This window comes from Colossoma macropomum, unplaced genomic scaffold (assembly GCF_904425465.1).
Source record: "Colossoma macropomum unplaced genomic scaffold, Colossoma_macropomum, whole genome shotgun sequence".
In the NCBI taxonomy this organism is placed as follows: Eukaryota; Metazoa; Chordata; class Actinopteri; order Characiformes; family Serrasalmidae; genus Colossoma; species Colossoma macropomum.
Genome location: NW_023494801.1, coordinates 14,695,268 through 14,716,777, shown reverse-complemented (window position 1 = coordinate 14,716,777; position 21,510 = coordinate 14,695,268). Strand labels below are relative to the sequence as shown.

Below are 21,510 nucleotides of genomic sequence, written 5' to 3'. Positions count from 1 at the left end.
ATTTTAAAAATAATAATCATAATAAAAAAGATTGCAATGGAGAATACATTAACTGACCATCATAACCTTTTTGAGGCAACTGTTGTACAATTAGTACAGCACACAAAATAAACCATGTAAATGCCCTATGTTCTAGACTTCTCTTGTATTTTAATGTACTATATTCTTATATTCATTGTATGATGTTTGTATAGATCATTTTACATAACCATTTTAAAACTTCTTATGTCTCTGAAGTAAACAGTCTGTTTTTGTTACTGCGCCTTTAAGAATGATATACGTAAATGATCTTCTGGTTGTACTTGTTGACCCCTGTTCTGGTTGTTCAAAAAACAGTTCAGGCTGAAACACTCTGTATAACTTCAGTGTGAATGGGAGCTAAACTGGAAGAAGAATTTGTGTATGCAGGTGTATGGAAGCTACAGTATAGCTATACCTATACTATTACTCTTGTCTCTTCTCTCCTCCCCTTTGGCCCAGCCTGAAGCGAGTGCTGGCCGGACCGACGCAGGGCCGCATTCATGCTCCTCTGCCACGTGAGCCCCCTAGAAAAAACACTATGCGTGTGCAGGCGTGGAGAAAAAGAAGAAGAAGAAGAAGAAGAAGAAGAAGAAGAAGAAGAAGAAGAAGAAGAAGAAGAAGAAGAAGAAGAAGAAGAAGAAGAAGAGGAGGAGGAGGAGGATATTTCCTGGGAGACCTGCATGGGGGTGGAACCCCTACTGCTCGCTTTCATTAAAAACAGCAAATTGGCATCGCAGAGACCTAAAGCCTTTAGATCCCCGAGTCGATGTATGTTCAGCTTGTACTGAACTCTCTCTCTCTGTCTCTCTCTTCCCCCACTCTCCTTTGACGTAGGAGGGGAAAAGGGGAAGGCAGGGCATTTTGATCTGTTGCCAGGTTTCCTCTCACTGTTTGTCAGCTACTGTTGTGCAGTCTCTCTCTCTCTCTCTCTCTCTCTCTCTCTCTCTCTCTACCCCCCATCTCCCTCTATCTCTCTCTCCATCTCTCCTGCTATCTTTCTACTGCAGCGCAAGCCACTGACCTCTAGGTGGCATGTGTGCGGCTCCCGTTTTGTGGTCAAGCCACCTTGTTTGGGGTCAAATACAAGTCTGAGTCATTGGAACAGTCGAGTCCGAGTTCAAGTCTGAATCATCACTGAAGACAGAGTTCAGTTATCAAGTATTTTGTCAAGATAATTATCATAATTTTGTATAAAATGTATCACGAGTACAGAAGTCCAATGACAATTCAAACATATCGCAAGTTACTTAAAGTTGTCTGAAGTCAAAGATATAATCCAACGGGATCATTCCCAATCAACTGTCTCTACTCCAACTGTTTGGAAATTTGTGAAAGGAGGGAGAATTGTTTGAAATTCATGAACAGCTACACCTTTTGAGCTTGCAAACATAAAGTGAACATAACACAAAACACATTTATGTACTGTCACAGTTCAGAAATATCAAATGCAAAATCTGTTGCTTAATCATGCCTGATTTCATCAGAACATCTTGATGGCAATAAGACTAGCAATCTGTGGCCACACTGCACTGCTAAACCTGAAATCCAAGGCAATCCAACTGCAGCGTTTCTACACGTATGTACAGTGAACAGTATCAGCATTCACCGCAGATTGATTGGTAAAAAAAATATACCACGCTATCCTGTTTATCACATTTGAAATGTTTGAATCCAAGTCCAAATTGCAAGCCTGTCAGGCCCAAGTCATGGAATTTACAACTTCTGTTAGAACAGTGCACACATACACTTACTGTCTATTTTACACCTACTTAGTACTTACACTCACTGGCCACTTTAAAAGATACAATCGCCCAGTAGGTCCACTATATACAGTACTGTGCAAAAGTCAGAGACCACCCTTTCATTTATTTAATTCCATTAATTGGTTATTAGTCCTTAAGCACAAGCTATTCATTTATCAGCATCATGAAAAAACAGAAAACTGCATAAAACTTTAATAACTAAGTTTAATATCAATTTCTTCCATTTTTTATGTTTCTTGAAGAGTCCACCCTTTGCTTATATTCCTTCCTGAAGATTCACTTTCATTTTTTCAAAGAAATCCCAAAATCGCTTCTCACAATCCAAGTAACCCCAAACACATTCAATTGTGTTCAGGTCTAGACTCCTGAACAGCTACATATCCTTTCAGACCCACAGTGTTGAGTTGTGGAAGAAAGGACAGAAACACCTGTGGATTTGTTTATGCAAGTGGATTATCTTCTCCTCAGAAATATCTCCTGAATAACAAATAACTTATACCTATTAGCTGTTTGGACTAAGTAAGGAAACTAAGTAAACAAAAGAAGGATCTCTAAATTTCGCATGGTAAAAATGCCAATTTATTGTCATGCACAATTTGCCATGACATTTGCCTCCCTCTACCCCATCATTAGTCAGTTTCTGACCACAGGACCATGACTGACCAGATATTATTTAGGTGGTGGACCATTCTCAGCTCAGCAGAGACACTGACATGGCATGTGTAGGTTGCTGGTAAGAGTGTATCAGGCACAGCGGTGTTGCTGGGGTTTTTATACAGTGTCACTGCTACGTCAAGAGTTGTCAGACATCCAAAAATATCCAGCCAAGTGTCGTTTTATACATCAAGACCTGGTTCTTTTTTGTTAACGCCTAATTACGGATACCCATTACACCAGTGATAGGATGCCAGGACTCCATTTCTTTAAACCTCACCTGTACTTCACCCATTTGAATGTAATAAAAGATCTATAGGTGACCTATTTGGTTTATTCCCAGCTCCAGCCATGCATCCTACCTTACAAGTCTCTAACAGTGGAGCTCGAATACTAATTTAGTCTTGGGAGGGATAATAGGAGTCAGAGAGCTGAGAGCAGAGAGCATCTAATTAGCATCCACTGTGCTAGCATGACCATCACTGGAGAGATGGCCAGTCAATAAGAGACAGATAAGGGTGAGCTCCTTGCTAGGCTCGTCTGTTGCCCTGGGAGATGGAGCTGATGAGCGACTGCGCTGTACACCTCCATTCAGTGCCATTGTTAGGGAGGTCGGCAAATGTTCCAGCAAGGGCACTGAAGTACATGGCATAATAGGGATGTCTCTGAGATCAAAGATGTCCTTTAATGTGCTGGAACAGGCTCGCTCGCTTACCTTGTGTTTTGGACATTTTATCGAGAATGTGTCCTCTTCGAATATGCAGCCTGAGAGGGGCAGAAAGAAAGAGAGAAAGAGAAAGAAGGTAATGAATCAAAGACAGAAGTCAGTCATCAGGGTTGCAATCACAGGATGAAACCCGGTCGCTTTTCATCTTCAATGAAAGTCAACAAACATGAGAAGATGGCTCGTCCTTACGGTGATGATGGTAGAATGAGGTGCTGGGGAAAGTCTATACATCACAAACACTGACACACCATACAAGGTCCCTAGTCACAGCTAAATGGATAGATGGAACCACACAGTGAATAACAGCCAATAAGAGACATATACACAAACACAATATGCCTTTCTCTCTCTGTCTTACCGGTTTCTTTGGCGCAGACATAGTGGTACGTATAAGTGCAGTTCTTCCAGCGGCAGCCAATGGAGGCACCCTCAGTCTGGCACTTAGAACATTTCTGTAAAAAGACACAAAAAATCTTTAATTCTCAAAGGGGGATTTCTATTGATTTTGCAACATTTCTGCATCCTTAAATGGTTACAACAACGTCCTTCAGAGTGGTTTGCTGTGAAATGCTCCATTCTAGAGAAACATACAGTCAGAACTGTTTCCAGTGGTGGTGATAATGAACCAGAGGTCAGAAGTGCTTCATGCCTCTAAAAGCTACATCAAGGAAAGTTACTACATGAAATGGTTACAAATACATTGCCTGATGCCGGACATGTTGTTTTATTAAAGTTTTAACACAGTTTTAAGATTTTAAATTCAGAAGAAAGGCATGGTCCCTGGTTCCTATCACCACCATTCTAAAGAAATCCAACTCAGCAAGTTTCTCTTTAATGCACTATATACATCTCAACAATAGGGCATGCAGGAATTTAGAAAAATTAATGAAATTACCTTTTAAGACAGGGTTCACTATACTAAATATCTTTAAATCGCCATCTGACACTTTTAAACCTTAGTAAATGTCATTATTTTTGACATCTTGTATAAGTAATTTTCTTTTCCTGTGCCTTCCTGTGCTCATTCATTTAGTGGTTCTCAAATCTGGTCCTCCTAGATTATCGCTGCCCTGGACATTTTGCAGTTTACGCTGCTTCAACACAGCTGGTCCAACTTATCAGCTATTTAACGAGCTCTTCCTGAGCTAAAGCGGGTGCGTTATAGCAAGAGAAAGTACCTAAGTGTGTAGAGCAAAGTTCCTCCAGCAGTCCACTGATTACCGAACATACTGACACTGTCATAACAAACCCTTAAAGTACTTTATAACTTTATAAAGTAACTTATATGCCTTTGCCAGTAAATTTATAGGAGAACGTGAATTAATGTTCTTAACTTTAAAGTAGAAGTAATTCTGGACCATGGTTATTGCCACTGTTATTAGCACGTTCATCACAAAATGTTCACACAGTGAAAAGGGTCAGCTGCTGTTTTCAAATGGTGTAAAAAAAGGAATAACAAAAAGGGGCTAAGAGGTTCAATAGCAACACTATGCCTATATTACAGGAAATCTTTACAGAGCTTTACAGAGTGTTATATTGACTATACGCTTACTGTGACTGTGGAGTCCTGTGCAGCTTCCTTCAGTCCATACAGTTTGCCTGCAACCAGGATCACGCCGCTGGTCCAGATAGTACAGGCCTCATGTGCCCAGTGCTCCTTAGCCTCAGCCTCCTGCTGCAACCTCTGCAGACCTGAGCCACAGCCCTCCTTACCAGCAGGGGGTGCTGCTCCACCAGATGTCTCCTGCAACAGCTGCAGTCTTTTAAACCTCATCAGCAAGCCAAGACGACTTCTAAGTTGTGCCCTTCTTTCTCTCCTCGGCTGCCCGCAATCTCCTTCACTCGTCCCTTCTTGAAGCAAGTCCTTCCCTCCCTCTCTCCTCAGAGCGCTGATCTGTTCTGCGCTGCAGCTGGTGGCCTTGTCTTTTTCTCGGTCTCTGTTTTGCCTGAAGTCCTCCCGGTGCATTAAAGAAAGTGTTTTCCGTGGTACGCTTTCTGCAGGGTAGTACGGGCCACACAAGTCCCCAAGCTCTCTGTAATTTGCTGGCTTTCCACACAGGCAGCATACCAGACACCTGTCAGTTAGGCTTTTGTTAACTAAGGGCCCCTGGAGCATTACTGAAGAGTTTGGTATTGCCTTGGTAAATGTGACTGAGTTTTTAATTTTTAGTGAGCTCTTTTTCCTTGCCTGAATGAACAGCTGCTCTTCCTCCGGCCTGTTTACAATCGTGCAAAGGGAGGCAAGCTCTCTGGAGCTGTCGATGCGTACATATGGTTTGAAAGAAATTTTGTTTTCTTGTGGTTTCAAAAAATCTGACAATTTCCCCTTCACAGTAGGAATGCACTCTTTTTTGCATTTTGTCTTAAGCGAATGTCCCTTTAAAGTGACCCTGATGACATTACTATCCTGTTGGGCCTTTTTTTTAGGACCAGGCTTTTTTTTGACCTTTTGACCTTCTTCTTTTACCGGGCTTTGACCTAAGGCCTCTTCCTGCTGCTTTTTAAGTGATGGCCGTCTGCCCCGTTTGGGTTTGATGATTATAGAGCATATTTCCATAGGTGACTGTTCCTTCTGTGTCTTCTCATCTGTGTCTGGGGAAACAGAGGAGGGTGGTGGTGGTGGTGGTGAAGGTGAAGGTGGTGAGGGTGAAAGTGCTGGGGGAGAGATGGGTACATCAGGCTTGTTCTGCTCCACCTGTTCCATAACTGGCACACTATTTGCTAGCTCAGCGTCTTTCCTCCTCTTCTTGCGTTGCTTCAGATGCATTTCATGGTTATTTTTGATGGCTCTCTGTTTGGCTAACCTTGGTGTGTTGATAATAAGGCTGCCGGTCTCTAGTGCCACATCCGGGGTGTCAGTGCACTCAACAGCGGCCCACTTTCTCCGCTTCTTCTTAGGAGTTGGGATGCATGCTGTGTCTGGGGTCTCCTCAATGCTAACTGTGTTCTCACCCTCCTCTGGTGCCACCTCTGGGGTATTTACTGTCTCTCTCTTTTCTGTTACCTCTGGTGCTGGCTTTGATGCTGATTCTTCCGGCACAACATCTGGTTGGATCGTTAGAGGCTGTTTTTTGGATGCTGGAGATGTGATTTTCTGAACCATAGCTTCATATTTAAGTCCTCTGCCTTTCCTTGGTGGCAGATATTTTGTTTTAGTAGGGCACTGAGGAGGCACGCAAGGTGTGTCACCGATATCTTCAGGGGGAGTGTTATCTTTGATCAGAATGCTGCAGTCAGATTCTAATTTATGTCCTCGCTTTCGCTGTCCCCTGGAACCCTTGGCTCCAACCACGGTGGTTTTTAAAGGTGGTTCCTGTGTTTTTGTTTTTTTACTGGCTTTAACACCTTTCTTCTTCTTTACTGGCTCTGAGGACTGTAAGCTAGATTTTCTTTTGACTGAAACAGACACAACCTCCTCATTAGGTTGAGTAAGTGAATCCATGCAGACTTCCTCCTGGCTTGGAGATTTAAGGTTTGAAGTTTGGCTCACAAATGGCTGAGATGCAGTCACTTCCTGTATTTGTGTCTCAGTGAGTTTTACTGCTGAAGTCTCAGTCAGTGTCTCTTTTTCTTTCTCCTTGTCCTCAGTTAATTTTACCTGTGTTTGCTTCCGAGATCTTAATACCATGGACTTTTGATCTTTTGCTACAGACTTTAAAGAAGTGTTTTCTATAGGAGCTTCCAAAGCAGAGCCCATAGTATTGTCTGCAGAGGAACCTAAAGTAGTACCAACAACAGTGTCCAAAGTGTTGGCTGGGCTTTCTTGCTGCTCACTTTTTTCACTGATGTAACTTGTATCTTTAATATGTTCTGTGATGGCCTGTACATTCTCTTCATGTTTTATTGTTTTGATCTTAGAACTGAGGCCTCTTGGTCGGCCAGGGCCTTTCGGAATTACTCCATCTGTAGGCTTTGAACCAGGCTTTGGACCAGTCTTCAAAGCAGGTATAGCTGGAGGCTTAGGACCAGGCTTTGGACCAGGTTTTACAGTTGGCACAGCCCCAGGTTTTGGGCCTGGTTTTGGTCCAGATTTTGAGCAAGGTTTGGGTCCAGGCTTTAAACCCGGCTTTGGAACAGGTTTTGAACTTTGCTTTGGGCTAGGTTTTGGACCAGATTTTAGACCTGGTTTTAAACCAGCCTTTGGACCAGGTTTTAGAACAGGCTTTGGGACAGGTTTTGGTCCTAGCTTCGGCCCAGGTTTTGGGCCAGGTTTTGAACTATGCTTTGGACCTGGCTTTTTTCTCTCTGGAGAACAAACTTTTGGGGTATTCTGTGTCCCAAAAGAACGTGTACACATCCTGGATGGTAAACCATCTGCCAGAAGTTTTGGTGTTTGGCTACTAATGTCCAGCTGAGCAGCCCCCATCTGATCAGGGAAGAGGGCACTATTACTTGAGGGCATGCTGGGTTTTTGAGGAGATGGCGGGGCTCCATCTCCCTCCACACTTGGCTGTCTCCTGATCCCTGCATTTGAATGGATTAGTCTCCTCCTACCCCGTGCATGCTTCCTGCCCAGCAGTCTTGGATGTGCAGATGGAGCCACCGGCTCTGGTTTTGCTGATGGTGTTACTGCACTAGGACAGCTTATACCTGGTTCTATATCCTCATCTCCTTTCTGTGGGGAGGGTGGGGTATCCGCCCAAGATGGTGCAGAGTGCAGTATTGACTTGCCTGGCAACTGAGGAGAGTCAGGCTCCAGCACCTTTGCATCGCTGCGATCGATGTGATCCCTTGCCTGAGTCTGAGGTGTTGTTTTCTCATTGAGAGCTGAGAAGCCAGTCTTGACAGAGTGAGACTGAGGTGCAATGTCACATGCAGCTGACCTCCTTTCACTGCTTCTGTGGGTTGTGTCTTGGGCAGTGGTCTCTGCAGTTTCAGTGCTGATGAGTGGTCTGCCTGCCGTCTCCTCTGGCTTATTACAGGCCTCTGCAGAGGACTCCTCTGGTTTTGCTTTATTATTAACCACCTCTTCAGTGGGTGTCAGACTCTCCTTCTCCTCTCTCACCTCAGTGGCCAGATGGGATGAGACTGACTGCTGCTCAAAGGAATCATTCTGTCCCTCAGAGACTGACAGCCTCTCTTCTGAAGATTCAGTCTGAGAGGTGAGATGAGGTGTGTCTGAGTTTTCCTCTTTCTCAGGTAAATATTGATCTGACTCAAGGATGTCTCTTGAAATAGCTGGTGATGTTGACACAGAGCCTTCAACATTAGGCTGTGGTTCTGTTTTGAATATTTCAGATTTCATTTCTGAATCTTCAGTTCCCTTGTGGCTGGTGTCTGAATGGTCCTTTTCAGCAAAATCTCCTTCCTCTGCCTCATATTTGTTTTTCAGTTCCTGATAAATAGTGTCATCTGTTTCATACGAGTAGCTTTCATCTGACACTGCTTTATTTATCTTATGAAAAAGAGAGGGGCATTTCTCATCCTCTAACCACTCTTGTTGTTTCTCACTTGCCTCCATGACTTCTCCTTTGCATTTGAGTTCTGTGGACAAATTCTTCTTTCCAAATTCCTTTTCTTCAGCCATCCTCTCAGACCAAGCAGACTCCTCAAAGTTCTCCTTCAGAGTACTCTCAGCTTGCTTTAAGTCTAATGGAGAATTGCTCTCCTGCTTCATAGGGCTTGGGGCTGTTACACTAATGGGGGACCTCTCATCTCTAATGCTTCGGAGTGAACTATTGTGTTCCTCTCCAAATGGTACTCTCTGAACCCTAGGGTCACAGTTCAGATTATCCTCAAAGGTCTGCAGACTTCGGACTGAATCCCCTGATCTGATGGACATATCATCTGTTGAGTTCATTGAGCAAGTAGACACTGTGTCCAGGCTCAGCTGGGAATGTGCTGATGCCTGTGTTGGGCCTTTGTTCTGGCCAAAGTAATAGTAGCTCCTATCCATCTGGTCTTCAGTGCTGCTGGAGTACCCTCCCTCTTGTATCTCACCAGGCATAGATCTTGGGTTGCCAAAAGCATCAGTGTGGGGAGCACCGTGTTGACTTTCAGGACATGAAGAGTCCTCTATAGGCCTTAACTGCCCCCTATAGTCCTCTCCCTTTTTTGGCTGGTTTCGCTTGCCGCCTTTTTTGCTGGCCATAAGAGCTTCTGATAACAATAACTGCTGGACGTTGTTGGAGATATTCTCTACCTGAGATGTTAGAGCATTGAGGCTCCACAAGCTCGGGTTGGACAAAAGCTTCTCTGAGAAACGTTCCTTCATAGAGCCAGAGTAGCTCTGAGACTGGTGATTGACACTGGGGGATGGATGGGTGTGTGGAGGCATTAACATGGCCTGGTCTTGCAAACCTGCAGAGGAGGAGGAAGCTGTAGGATTGATTTGTTGGCCATACTGGAATGTATCAGGATTGGGCATTAAGGGAGAAGGGGTAGAACTGTACGAGGGAGACCTTCCCACAGATCGTGCAGGTGAATGGCTAGAGCTTGGACTGCAGTTCTGGTAATACTGTTCAGGCGACCTCACGGAAATGTCTGTGAGGCAATAGTTCTGTTGCGGCTGATTGTAATGTTGGAATTTCTGAAGATTCTCTGGTGTACCTGACATTCCTTGAAGGGAAGCCTGCTGTTCAAATCCAGCTCTTGAAGGAGGCTGCTGGTAACCATAACTATTTTGTGGTCGATAGCCACTCTGCTTCAGACTGCTATGGTTACCCAGCTGCCTTGAATATTGGGCATTAGGTGGCATTCCATAGCCACTTTTGTAGCTGTGAGGAATCGGATTGCATTTCTCCATGTAAGATGAAGAGGTCGAGGAGGGCGGTTGGGAGTGCTGCGAGAAATGAAGGTGGCTCTGTGGGTACATCAAAGGAGATGGAGTAGGATTGGGAGTGTGGCCCTGTTGATGGGGGCTTGTATAGACAGGGGTAGAGGGTTGGGAAGGGAGATGGCACTGGCTTTGAGAAATGGCTAGAATATTTTGCTCAAGGTACTGGGATGACCCGCTGACCCCAGGCTCAAGACGGCCCACCATGTCCTGCTCATACTGAGACATTTGCGTGGACTCATCCCACTTCTGTAAGTGTCCCTCACTCATGTACTGGGCTGAGTATCCAGAGCTCATGTGACTGCTGTAACCAGATTGCAGGTGCTGGCTCGGTGCTTTACCTCCTCTGTATGGTTTCTTGGTCTGAGCTGAACTGCTGCTATAGCTGGGGTAGGTCTGCTGCCCATAACAGTCTTTAGATGCTGCTCCTGCTGTTGGCATCCCTGCAGCAGCAAGAGTGTTCACCTCGTAGCCCTGTCTGGTCTGGCCGTGATGATGTCTGTAACTCTCAAGGCGTGATAATTCATGGGGTTCCTGCTGGTAGCAGTGCTGGTTGCCATGGAAACCACTCCGCTCTCTGAAGGACTGCATGGCTCCAGCTAGGGGGCTCTTTTGGAAAGACAGAGACAGAGAAAACAGAGCGAGAGGGAGAGAGAGAGAGAGACAGTGTTTAGTGGCTTGCTTTATCTTTTTTTCAGAGATCAGTGTGTTATTCACTGCAATCAATTTGAATTCAATTTCTTTTTTTTATCATAAGACAAATTGAATTGTAACACAAACATAGGCTACTCAGTAATTCAGAAAATCAAAACATTAATCTCCATATAAGTAACACAAAATTTCATTTTCTTGCAGTAGCTGTGCTCAGTTGTTTTGGTATTTCACATCTGGGAATTTCATCACTATATGTTAAAAGCATCAATGCAATCCCCTCTATCATATCAATATTACTTGCAAAATTGTTTTTAAGAGTCATTATTTACCATTAAATGCAAAAAATGTGGAAAAATGCACACAGTAAACTTAAATATGGTCTTCACAGGTCACTTCTAGTAATGATTTTCTCCAGTGACAGTAACAAAACTAGTTGCAGTGGGGAGCTATCTGTGCTGCGTAGTTCTATGAAGGTATTCAATCCATGAAAGGCTATGATAATTAGCCAGTGAATCAGGTGTGTTTGAGCTGGGACCACTAAAGAGTGCAGCCCAGGGCCCCCCTAGGACAAGGATTGAAAAACACTGTCTTATGTGGACCTTGAATTAATTAAACAACCTGCCAAGCATATCCAGCAGTGTACAGCTGTACTGTTATTGTTGTCACCCAAGACATGGTACATGATCTGCATTGTTGCACTGCCTTTGTCTGTTTAATATGCTGAGATGCGGACTCCTCCGCTAATGTCACCCACAAATCCTTTCTGTCCTCAGCAGAGCGGGGCCGAGCTCCAGTTAGTCGGTAACGAGGGTCTGTTTTATGGAGGGGTGGAGGCACTATAAAGGGAATAATGTCACCAAGAGACAGTGCAGCAGAGGCTCTTCCGTCTCTGCACTCCAGTGCTGGGAGCCTGTCGAGGGACAGCCACCTGGTCCCATCAGATGCTTGCATTACTCATCTCACTAGTGCTCTGTCTGAAGTCACCAAGCCCCTGAGCTTGCCGCTCCCCTCCAGCAACGGTACAGTGGCCTCCCAGGAGGCCCCCAGCCATCTATTACTGGTTCAGTGGTGCTGCTGTGCTTGTTTACACAATGACCCAAATAAGATCGCTTGGGATGCGAGCTTCAGGACCTCAAAGATGCATACTGGAAATATACAAGCAGTGCACTTTTAGTGCATTTGATTGTGCTTTTTCTAGTGAAATGGGAGTGCTGAGAAACTTTCTTTTTACTAGCTGTATCATCATTCTGTGTGATGATGCATCTATGAATGCAGGGCATATTTATGTTGTCTTAATGGACCAACGTATGCGCTTACATGTGATGGCACTGGAAAATCAGCGAATTTGTTTGAGACGGTACTACAGCACAGACAACTTTAAGGACAGGTTAATGATATAACCAAGGATTTGCAAAGAATTTGTCGTAGAATTTAAAGGTAAACAGGCTCTTGTTAGTGAATCTTTAAATGGGCATATCTAGTTACAGTGAAGTCTTTTGTGCAATTGGGCTTATTTAACGGACGGGGCGGTTGGTGTTTGGTAAAAGCAGGATGTCAACACAGTGGGCTCCAATGTATCGTAAACAGGCATACCCAGTGAGACCTTTAGCAGCCAATGCAGCGTTATGTTGAAGAATAATGCATTGGCTGCTAGTACATGAACCGGCATAGGCCCTGATTGTCACACTCTATGCTAACTAATCTCACTCACTGAACTTGCAGAGCTCCTTTGATCACATCATCTCTGCTAGAACTTTGGTCTGAATTTCTTTCCCTCTCTCTCACTTTCCTTCTGTGTCTCTGTAATTCTCTGTCTCATGCTTGTGGATGGAGGTTTTAGCACGAAAGCCCCACCCAGTGTGTTTACATCTCAGATCTACCTAAATTAGGCATGCTGAAGGAGCATATGTGGAGGGAATATGGAATGTTCTCTTAGGAGAATCTACACATACAACCACAGACACTTTTGTAAAAAGGACAGATTCCTTCATTCCCTAAATATTCATGACCTTGGCATTTTGATGACATATACTATATTAACCCTGTATTGACGACATTATACTTTGAAAATCTTATGGCAAGAAACTGCAGGTATTTTATTAATAGTTTTATGCTAACATTACAGCATAACCCAGGCATTGCTCCTTCATAAAATCATCAGTGCAGCGCCTGCTAATATAAGAAAAGCAATTACGGGGAGTATTTTCCACTACCCAGGATTTGTAATCTAATAAACCAATAAATCAGGTGTTTGGCATTTGCCAATCCCTCATATGACAGCTGGGGTTAAGGGATTAGTGGGCGTAAGGCAACCTGCGGAAAATGAGCCTGCAACCTAAAATATTTGACTGATGAAAAATACCCATACTCACAAGCAATGCATAGGAAAAGTATATGGCATTTCTTTTATTTTATTATTCTTTGTATTTAAAAAGCAGACAAAAGATCAGTCATGGTCAATGGATTTTTGACAGGGACTAAGGGTCAGGCGAAGGGTCAACTCAATTTAAATGCAGCCACATCAGAAAATGAATTAAATTGTTCACCTGCAGGATCTGAAATGCATGGATGAATTTCACTCTGCAAAAAAAATTACAGTTCATCTCCTAAATTAGCAAAATTTAATTAAGTGACCCCAGCCCAGGAGTAAGGGATGTTCACCTGCCACACATTTGAAGCCTACTGTAAGTTCCTATTGAGCCAAGCCTGTTTGATGTGAAAGACTTAAGACTATAGCTGTGGAATGATGGTTGGGGAGATGCTATTCGGAATGGATGCTTTCGATTGGTCGTTCTGGCTTGGCTGAGTGGAAGGTGCATTTCTCAGTGATGTCACTTTGACAGAGCTTCAGTGAACAAGCTGGCACATAGGCGCACAGCAGTCAAGGAGAAACAAGAGAGCTTTCGGGCAGTGGACACATGGAAGGATCCAGGACATTCTGTTCTGCTTTAGCTTATTTCAAATTCTGTTGGTCACTTCTATGATTTATCTGCAGAATGTGGAAGCCAGTTATTAAAGAGAGCCTATTACTGGACACTAATGCTGCTATTTCTGGTAGTTTAAGTAATACATTAAAATATGTCCTACTTTTTTATATCACAAATTAATCACAATTGTCTGGTAAATTAATTGGGTTGAGTAATTTTAGACTTATTTCTCAGGACTGTCTTAGGATGTATTTTACTCATTATCAGTATGTTGGTAGGCAACTGGTTTTGATACAAAATCTATTACATGTGGTCCTGACGTTTAGTAATGTTGCAATCAAATGCCCGTTAGTTAGACAGACATGCATCCTTGGTTGTTATTGCCTTCTGTTACTAGCAATTCATCAAAATCATTTGTCATATCAAGAGTTGGGTTGTATCAAGAAGGCCTGGGCAATAAAATGACAACTATCAAAATCGTCAAAAATATTTTTAAATAAAATAATTATGCAATATTGTTCCTAAATGTGGTATTAGCATCAAGGCCTACACTTTGAACAATTGCTACATCACTACACTAGGTGCTAATGTGTGCCTTTTACTCATTAGACAGAGAGGGAGAAGAAGTCTAGCCTTTCACTCACAACAGAACAAACCAGCAGGGCAGTTAGGCCAGTTAGCAGAATAAGCTATTTTGCATATACTTATTATTTATTTAATGCATATATATTTTTCATATGTTGCTAGTTCTAAAATATATCTAACAATTACTGATAATTATCTATATCAAATGATATGGAAAAATATAGTGTGATAAAATATCCAGTCCTCAATATCAAATAATCAAGCCTAAGAGTGGAAGTTAAAATGACCAGTCTGGATGGCTCCTGCCATTAGGGGGCTACGGAGAGTGGCCTTTAAATGTCGAGGCTCAGTGCTGTCGGCATGGCGACGCTGTGAGAAAGCAAGCATGCTGCCGTGCCCTCCCTGCTGTGAGGAGCCTGCTGCATGTTTCATCAGCGCCAGCCGTGCCCCGGGCATCACGCCGCAGGGGCTACCACCGCTGCGCCAACCCAGGAAGAGAGGGAGAGGGGACAGGGGCAGGTGTGGTCAGAACCCTCCCTCCACCTATATTTTCTACTCCCCTGCTTTAGTGCCTGGGTTTGCGTTTATGCTAAAAAAGAGAGACAGACAAAAAAAGTGTGTGCGTGTGAGCAAAGTCTCCAGCTGCACTCAGAGTGCCCTAATACCTGAATAAGACAGAAAAGCATGTTCGGAGCAGGGAGAGAGGGCTTAAGCAGCTTTGTGGGACAGCACTGTAGACTAAAGAGAGATAAACGGAGTCTGCTGATGGCATGAAGCATCAAGCCCTAATACCTCCTGTTTCTTCAAGCCTGAGGAAACTGCATACAACCTGGCTACCCTGGCAACAACAGAGACGACTCCACGTATGGTAACTAAGCACTCAGCAACTATCTTGGGAATTTCAAACCTCTGTTTATGAAAGACAGAGAAAGAGAGAGAGGGGGAGAGGGAGAGAGGAGAAACAGAGAGAGCAAGAAGTAGCGATAGAGAGAGAGAGAGAGAGAAAAGGGTCGGCAAATTGGGGCAGGAGGCTGATTGATATTCCAGTGCATGAGGGGAGCAGGGAGCTGTAGAGCAGCTGATGGAGAAAAAGAGAGAGGGGGATGTTAGTACAGGGAAGTCTCTGCAGCAGGTGAGGCTGCTATGCTCTTGTCTCTCAGTCCTGTGCTCTACTGAAGCAGAGGCCTCTTTGATCTCCCTCTATCTCTCTCCCTTTCTCTCTCTCCCTTTCTCTCTCTCACTCCGCAGGGGCGCTCCAGCTGTGCCTGTCCATTCTCGAGCTAAGATCGCACCTCACTTTCTCCCCTGCCGCATTTTCCGTCCCCAAGATCGCTTACATTGATCTCCCGGAACGGAACGAGAAGTCTCGAATGCAGCCCGTGCTGAGGGATTATTTGCTTTGAGACAGACTTCATCAATAATGGTGGTACAAAAGGCGCAATGACATTACTGGCTCGAAATGCTATATGCCTTGCTGCGCTCAATAAGGGCACAGTCATTTATTTCTCCCTGTGAGGCTTGCTGCTTCGCTCCCTTCTCCCTCTCTTCTCTCCCTTCTCCCTCTCTTCTCTCCCCTCCACTTCAGCCCACCTAATTGATGAAGCAGAGCGATCTCCGTATCACTCATGCTTCGCTTTCTTTCTTTCTTTCGCCCCCTCCGTTTCTTTCTTACCCTTCACTCTGTTCCATTCCCTGCCTTGTTTCCTGTCTCCCTCTAACCCCTCTCTTCTTCATGAGCTCTCTTTCTGTCCATTCTATTCCTGCTGCACCCTCCCTGCCCTGCTTTTCTTCTTCCCTTTTGGTCCACTTTAACAACAGATTAACCTTTTACCTCCAAACAGGGGACTTGTCAGATGTGACCTTGGGAAAGGAGCTGAGGTGGGTGTCCAGCTAGCAAGCCTTGAGGGAACATGCTAGACTCTTGCTGCCCTTGTGGTGTTGTCTAGCCTGAAGTAGTAGGTATACTCTGTCTGATTTGATCATAGTTAGCAAGTCTAGCCTAGCAACTAAAACACGTAGCTAGCTACATAAATGTGCCCATTAATATTGCGTTCATGGTTGCAATTTCACTTCCAATCCTGCCAGTCCCGAGGTGTAAGATTTAATACCGACAATCAGTGTATCTGTGTCTGCTTGTCTCTGTCATCATTGTCAGGAGCTCAGAGTCATGGAAGGATGGGGCAGATGCCATCATGGTGCCATGATCCATGCTGAAAATCTGCACTGCTCTGAGCTGATTTGTCAGAGGACTTCACCAGCCATGGCTTGCTTACGTAGTGCTCTGACATTTGGTCCACACAATTCTAGCCTCTGAGAGCACCCTTCCGTCTGTCACCTCTGTGGATGCTTTAGCAGATGCCGATTTTGGCACTTGCCTTTTGAATCTGAAGTTTGGTTGGGGCTAGGGCTGGGTTGGCCAGGATTCAAGCCTGCCACATTGAGAATCGCTGGTTAAAGGGCGTTATAATGCAATTAGCAGGAGGAGGGGTGGTACAGGGCAATCAAATTGTGGTGTAGGGAGACAGGGAGCGTTCACAGGGAGGGTTTTTTGCAGCAGGCTGGGCCGTTTTCAGGGCCGTGACGATGCCCCGGGCCTTTCCCAGAAGGTGCCCTTCATGTCCCGGACTCTTCATGTTCTATTCATGTCAAGTCCTGGCTCTCTGCCTTATCAACTGCATAGCTGTTACCGGAGGACTAGACTGGGGAATATTTGCTCTGAAAACCCAGCCGCACCAAGTCAGGCTAACGCTAAAAGCCACAGATACACTGATAACGTGTATGAAATCAGAGCAGGGCCCGGATACACCACAGGGAATGTGTGAGAGAGTGTGAGGGAGAGAGAGAGAGAGGGATGGAGCGAGGGGTTAGGAGGAGGGATGAGGATTGTTATTGCCAGGCAGTTCTTTCATTGATTTTTTCTTCTCCTTTCTTTCTCCTTCCTTTGCTGCTAAAATAACAGTGGTGCTTGCACGAACCTTCTAACATAATTAGCAAATCCAGATGGGAAGAAACGTGTGGAGGACAGTCTCTCGTTTATGCGACTGTTAGCAATCACATATCGTGTATGACTAGGCAATGATGGCTAGAACAATTAATGAACAAAGCTGGCAATGTAAAATATGAAAAATGTGCATTTTATCATCTTTAACGCTTTGTATGATGTTCAGATGATGTACAAGGTATTTCTGACAGTTTGCAAAAACTACAGGAAGTGGTGGAGGCGATTACTGTTTTCTACCACCATAAAGAAAAAAGTTGCACTACCAGGACTCTGAACAATACAGGTGGCAAAGGTTAGATTTGTTGCTTAACATTAATGCTGACTGTTAGTTGTAGCCGTACTATCATGTGAGCCCACCATTGCTATACTCTCTGCGGTCTGATACTCACAAACAGAGAACAATACATTCTACAAATGTACAAACCAGGCAGGAAAGCATAAGAGCCCCTATATCCGGCAGGAGCGGGGGTGGGTGGTGGGTGGCAGGGGGGAGGACATGCTCTTTGAAAAGCGTCCGCTGATGCGATTGCTCTGTCAGAAACGCTTTCTCTGATGCCGGGAGAGTCAGCGGTTTGGGGGATGAGGCTTAAGACAAAGGGATGCTGAAGCTTTGGCTCATTTATTCCCCTGTCTCTCGCTCTCTCCCTCCCCTCTCTCCCCGCTGTCTGTTGTGCGGACCTGCTAGGGAGAGACAGAGAGAGTGTGTGGACAGGGATGGGTGAGTGTGTGAATGTGTCGGTGGAGCACAGCCAAGCCAGAAGAGGGAGATGGGGGAGTGGGGAGCCTTTGTTCTCGGCTGATGGAAAAAAAAAAGCCGCACCAGATACCGATTTGCGCTGCGGCCGACATCCGAGTGCATCACAAGGCGAGCGGCACGGTGCAGCGTGATTAGATTAAACCTGGGGCCCAAATTACTCTGCTTGCCCTAATTAAACTTTAATCTCCAATACCACACAGATTACCTGCAATGTAATTGAGCGAGGAGCAGTGATTTAAGGAGGACTATGTGTGTGAGTATGTGTATGTGGGAGACAGAGAGAGAGACAGAGAAAGGATGCAGGGTTGGCTGAAGGTCATGTCCCCCCGCAGGCAAAACATCTCTCTTTCTTTTTCACCATTTTTTAGAGCTCCCTCTTCGCAGATAGAGGACGGCGGTAGTGTCTGTGCCAGTCCAAAAGTGGAGCAGTCAGTTCTGACTATGGATGCTGTCCGATTCAATATCCCCTACCACCGAGTGAAGTCCACACAACAGCACTCTAGTCCACTGCCTCCCTACACCCCCCAACGATCATCCCTCCAGCTTCATGACTCGTTTTTCTCTGTTTCATGAAAATGATGACCATATTTCCTGCATGGAATTGTGTGGGAGAGAGTGGGAGTGAGTGTGTGTGTGTGTGCACAGCTGCATTCAGAAATGTGATCGATGGGGCTGATTCAGAGATAGGACAGCAGGTGTGTGCTCCCTCCCCCCATTTCATGCCACCGTCCAGAAGGTGATGGGAGATATGAGAGGTGCCATTTTCTATCTCAGAGCCTGCCGATGTCCTTTATGTCCACCAAAAAAGCCCATCGCCACAGAGATTGGCTATAGTCAGTTGGAGGCAGCGTCAGAAAAAGACAGGGTCGAGCTGTGAGCATGTTTTTCATTCTGTGAAATGCACAGATAATTACTGTTCTTCACCACAGTCCAGAAGTGGGAGCTATTACAACTCAGATTACTTTGTTTGCGTCACTGAAAGCAAAGAAACTGGCCACGCCAGCAGGATCTCACATATCTTTACAAACACAAATGTCAAAAAGGGAAGAAATAAATCAGTCATTTTTAAAAAGCATTCAAGGTGAAGATAGACAGCTAACACAGTAAGCACAGAGGTGGTTGCCTCTAAATCCGAAGACATCTTTGGACTGACTTTCCAGCAGGGAAATGGTAAAATCCTAAAGCATCGCTGGCTTTGCATATGGCACAACAGCCCAACCTAAACAACTTTTGGCCACTTTGTGGAACCCTCTGTTTACAAACATTTGAAGCTGTTCTATAATGCTGGAACTACCTCATGAACTGCAACTACCATAAACACTTGCTTCACAGTGCTTGGCCTGAATTTGTCAGTACTTTGGCTTATTTATAAATACCACTATGTCATACATAAGCAAATATATTTGAAATTACAAAACAAGTCAACATGGACTGAGGCAAGTATATGAAAATTTAGGCATGCATGTGAGTGTTTTCATAATGATTTTAATAATGATAACTGTCAGCATATAGGCTTCCATCACTTGTTAGCTTTCATTTTTCGCCAAACTATTCCTATAAGAATCCGAGTTGTGCATGTGTTGTGCATGACAGGTTGTGTAGATGGCTGCCTGGGGACCAGCATGCCCTTCAGGCTTCTGACTGGGCACCCTCTGGATGGCTAAGCAAGCAGACAAGGCCAGCTGAGCCTCGTCTAAGTCAGTTATGTGTGGCCTCGTCCACTACAGATCATTAGGCTGTTCACGTTCTCCTCAAACCTTTACACCTTCACCGAGCTAAAACAGAAAAGCACTGCAAAACAATCATCTGCTCTGCTAATTTACATGAAGGAGGAGGGAGGAGGAGGCACCCATAAAAGATGTGCTAAAACACTCTTTTAGTGCATGTAGTTCTTTGAATGATCGACTCACAAAGCGCAAGTATTATCTATGAGCAGCATGCATGCAGTCGCTCCAAATCTGGTAAACATGGGCGCCGGCGTCCTCGGAGATTAAACCTTGGAAGCGGCAGCAGCAACCCGTGTGCGCTGGGTCGCTTCGCCACGGAGCGTCAGCGCAAGCACACTACTCACACACCCAGTCTGACAGCTCAGAGCTTTGAGGCGGGAGAGCGTTGTCTCCCCACGCAAGCAAGATGGAGAGAGGAGAGAGAGAGAGAGCGAGCGAGGGAGGCAGTTGGTGGAGGGGGTGCTTTGTGGCTCTGAAGTGTGAAAACAAATGATAATGTTTCCCTATTAATACTGCCTTCATGTGCTATCAAAATTTCCATAAATACGACTTCCTGGAATAAAAGTTGCACATGCGTATCCACTCAAAATGTAATTACAAGCGACTGGTTAATAACCAAGTTTCCAACTTGTTACTGATCTTGCAGGACTATTTTCAGTGATGATTCTTTATTTTTGCCTATTCTAAATTTCTAAACTTACTTTTAGTCATCACCAATTAGGCTGTAGACATAAGATTACATTTCAGCTGCTGGTTGCATTATGTACATTTGTTGAAAGTGGGCAGATACGGTGAGCTAGCAAGACTCGTCTACCAAAACAGATAAGGCTAGTTACCTAGCTAACATTAGTCATGCATTTGCTTTATCTCCACAAAACACAACTACAAAATACAAGCATATTTATTTATTAAATTAGGAGCACCCGATGAGAATGTGACAACAGCATAATGCCAGAAAAATGCTATAAGCTCCACATGCCAAGTATACAAATGTTTCAGTCTATGCTACAACAATTTCACAATTTGTGGCTTTTTAAAATGTCATACAAAAATTCGTAATGCCACATAAACTGTATTTTGATTTGCAGCAAGGACCACTATATCAGACACAACCTACACAGAGGTTGAACAAGTGATTCATACTCTCCATCCTTCCTCTGAGAGGGGCTGCACATTCCACCTATAGTTTTACATATCTGGTTGAGCAGATTTGTACCTTATCATTTCTTTGAGTACTGATGGTTAATAACCCCTCTCCTTAATATCTCTGTACTTTCTTCTAGACAATAATATGATGGAAAGACAACAGAGAGTTTGGCTAAAGTCTCCTCCTACTCAGATGTTTCTCCTGAGCAAAAGGGCCCAGAAAACTCACGTCTTCTCATGAGTTTTCTCATTTCTCCTTTATCTCTCTTGTATCTCATGTCTCCTTTTTGTCTAGTGCTATTTCTCCTAAGGAAGTCTAGGAGAATCACTGTCTCCTGAGCCATCAAGGAGCAAGAATCCAAGGCCACATACAAAGTACGTATAACAAGACTATATGCTTATAGCATGTCGGCCATTTTTATTAGCACACTTGCATGGGGTGTGTTTCTGGCCTAAATCTCCGAGCAGAAGGTGGGAAGTGGCTTGTTGGTGCTCAGGGGGGATGTCCAGGGATGCAGCGCCACTCGTGCCTCCAGTGGGCTGGCTGGTACAGACCGTGATGACTGTCGCCGGCGGCATGTGGAGGCGAGTGGTGCAGCACCTGCTGCAGAGGTGCCTCTGGATCTAGGAGTCAGGTGCACAAGGGCCCACGTCATGAATCACTGATTGGAACCTGCGAGGCGCAGCACACAAGTCCAACCCCTAACCCCCACCCCCCCCACACCACCACCACCCCCAACCCAGGCGGGCCATTTGCATAAGATGCCTCATTT

The 21,510-nt window shown here is 44.7% G+C and overlaps 1 protein-coding gene across 1 annotated transcript in view; it reads right to left on the bottom strand.

Moving 5' to 3' along the window:
- LOC118821657 (retinoic acid-induced protein 1) overlaps positions 1 to 21,510 on the bottom strand; it is a 58,584-nt gene that overhangs the window by 3,535 nt on the left and 33,539 nt on the right. Inside the window, exons 2-4 of the mRNA XM_036590371.1 lie at positions 4,718 to 10,549; positions 3,524 to 3,617; positions 3,154 to 3,203 (exon numbers count right to left, since the gene is read on the bottom strand). Coding sequence (XP_036446264.1) covers positions 3,154 to 3,203; positions 3,524 to 3,617; positions 4,718 to 10,531 — 5,958 coding nt within the window. The 5' untranslated portion in view covers positions 10,532 to 10,549. The remainder of the gene's footprint in view (positions 1 to 3,153; positions 3,204 to 3,523; positions 3,618 to 4,717; positions 10,550 to 21,510) is intronic.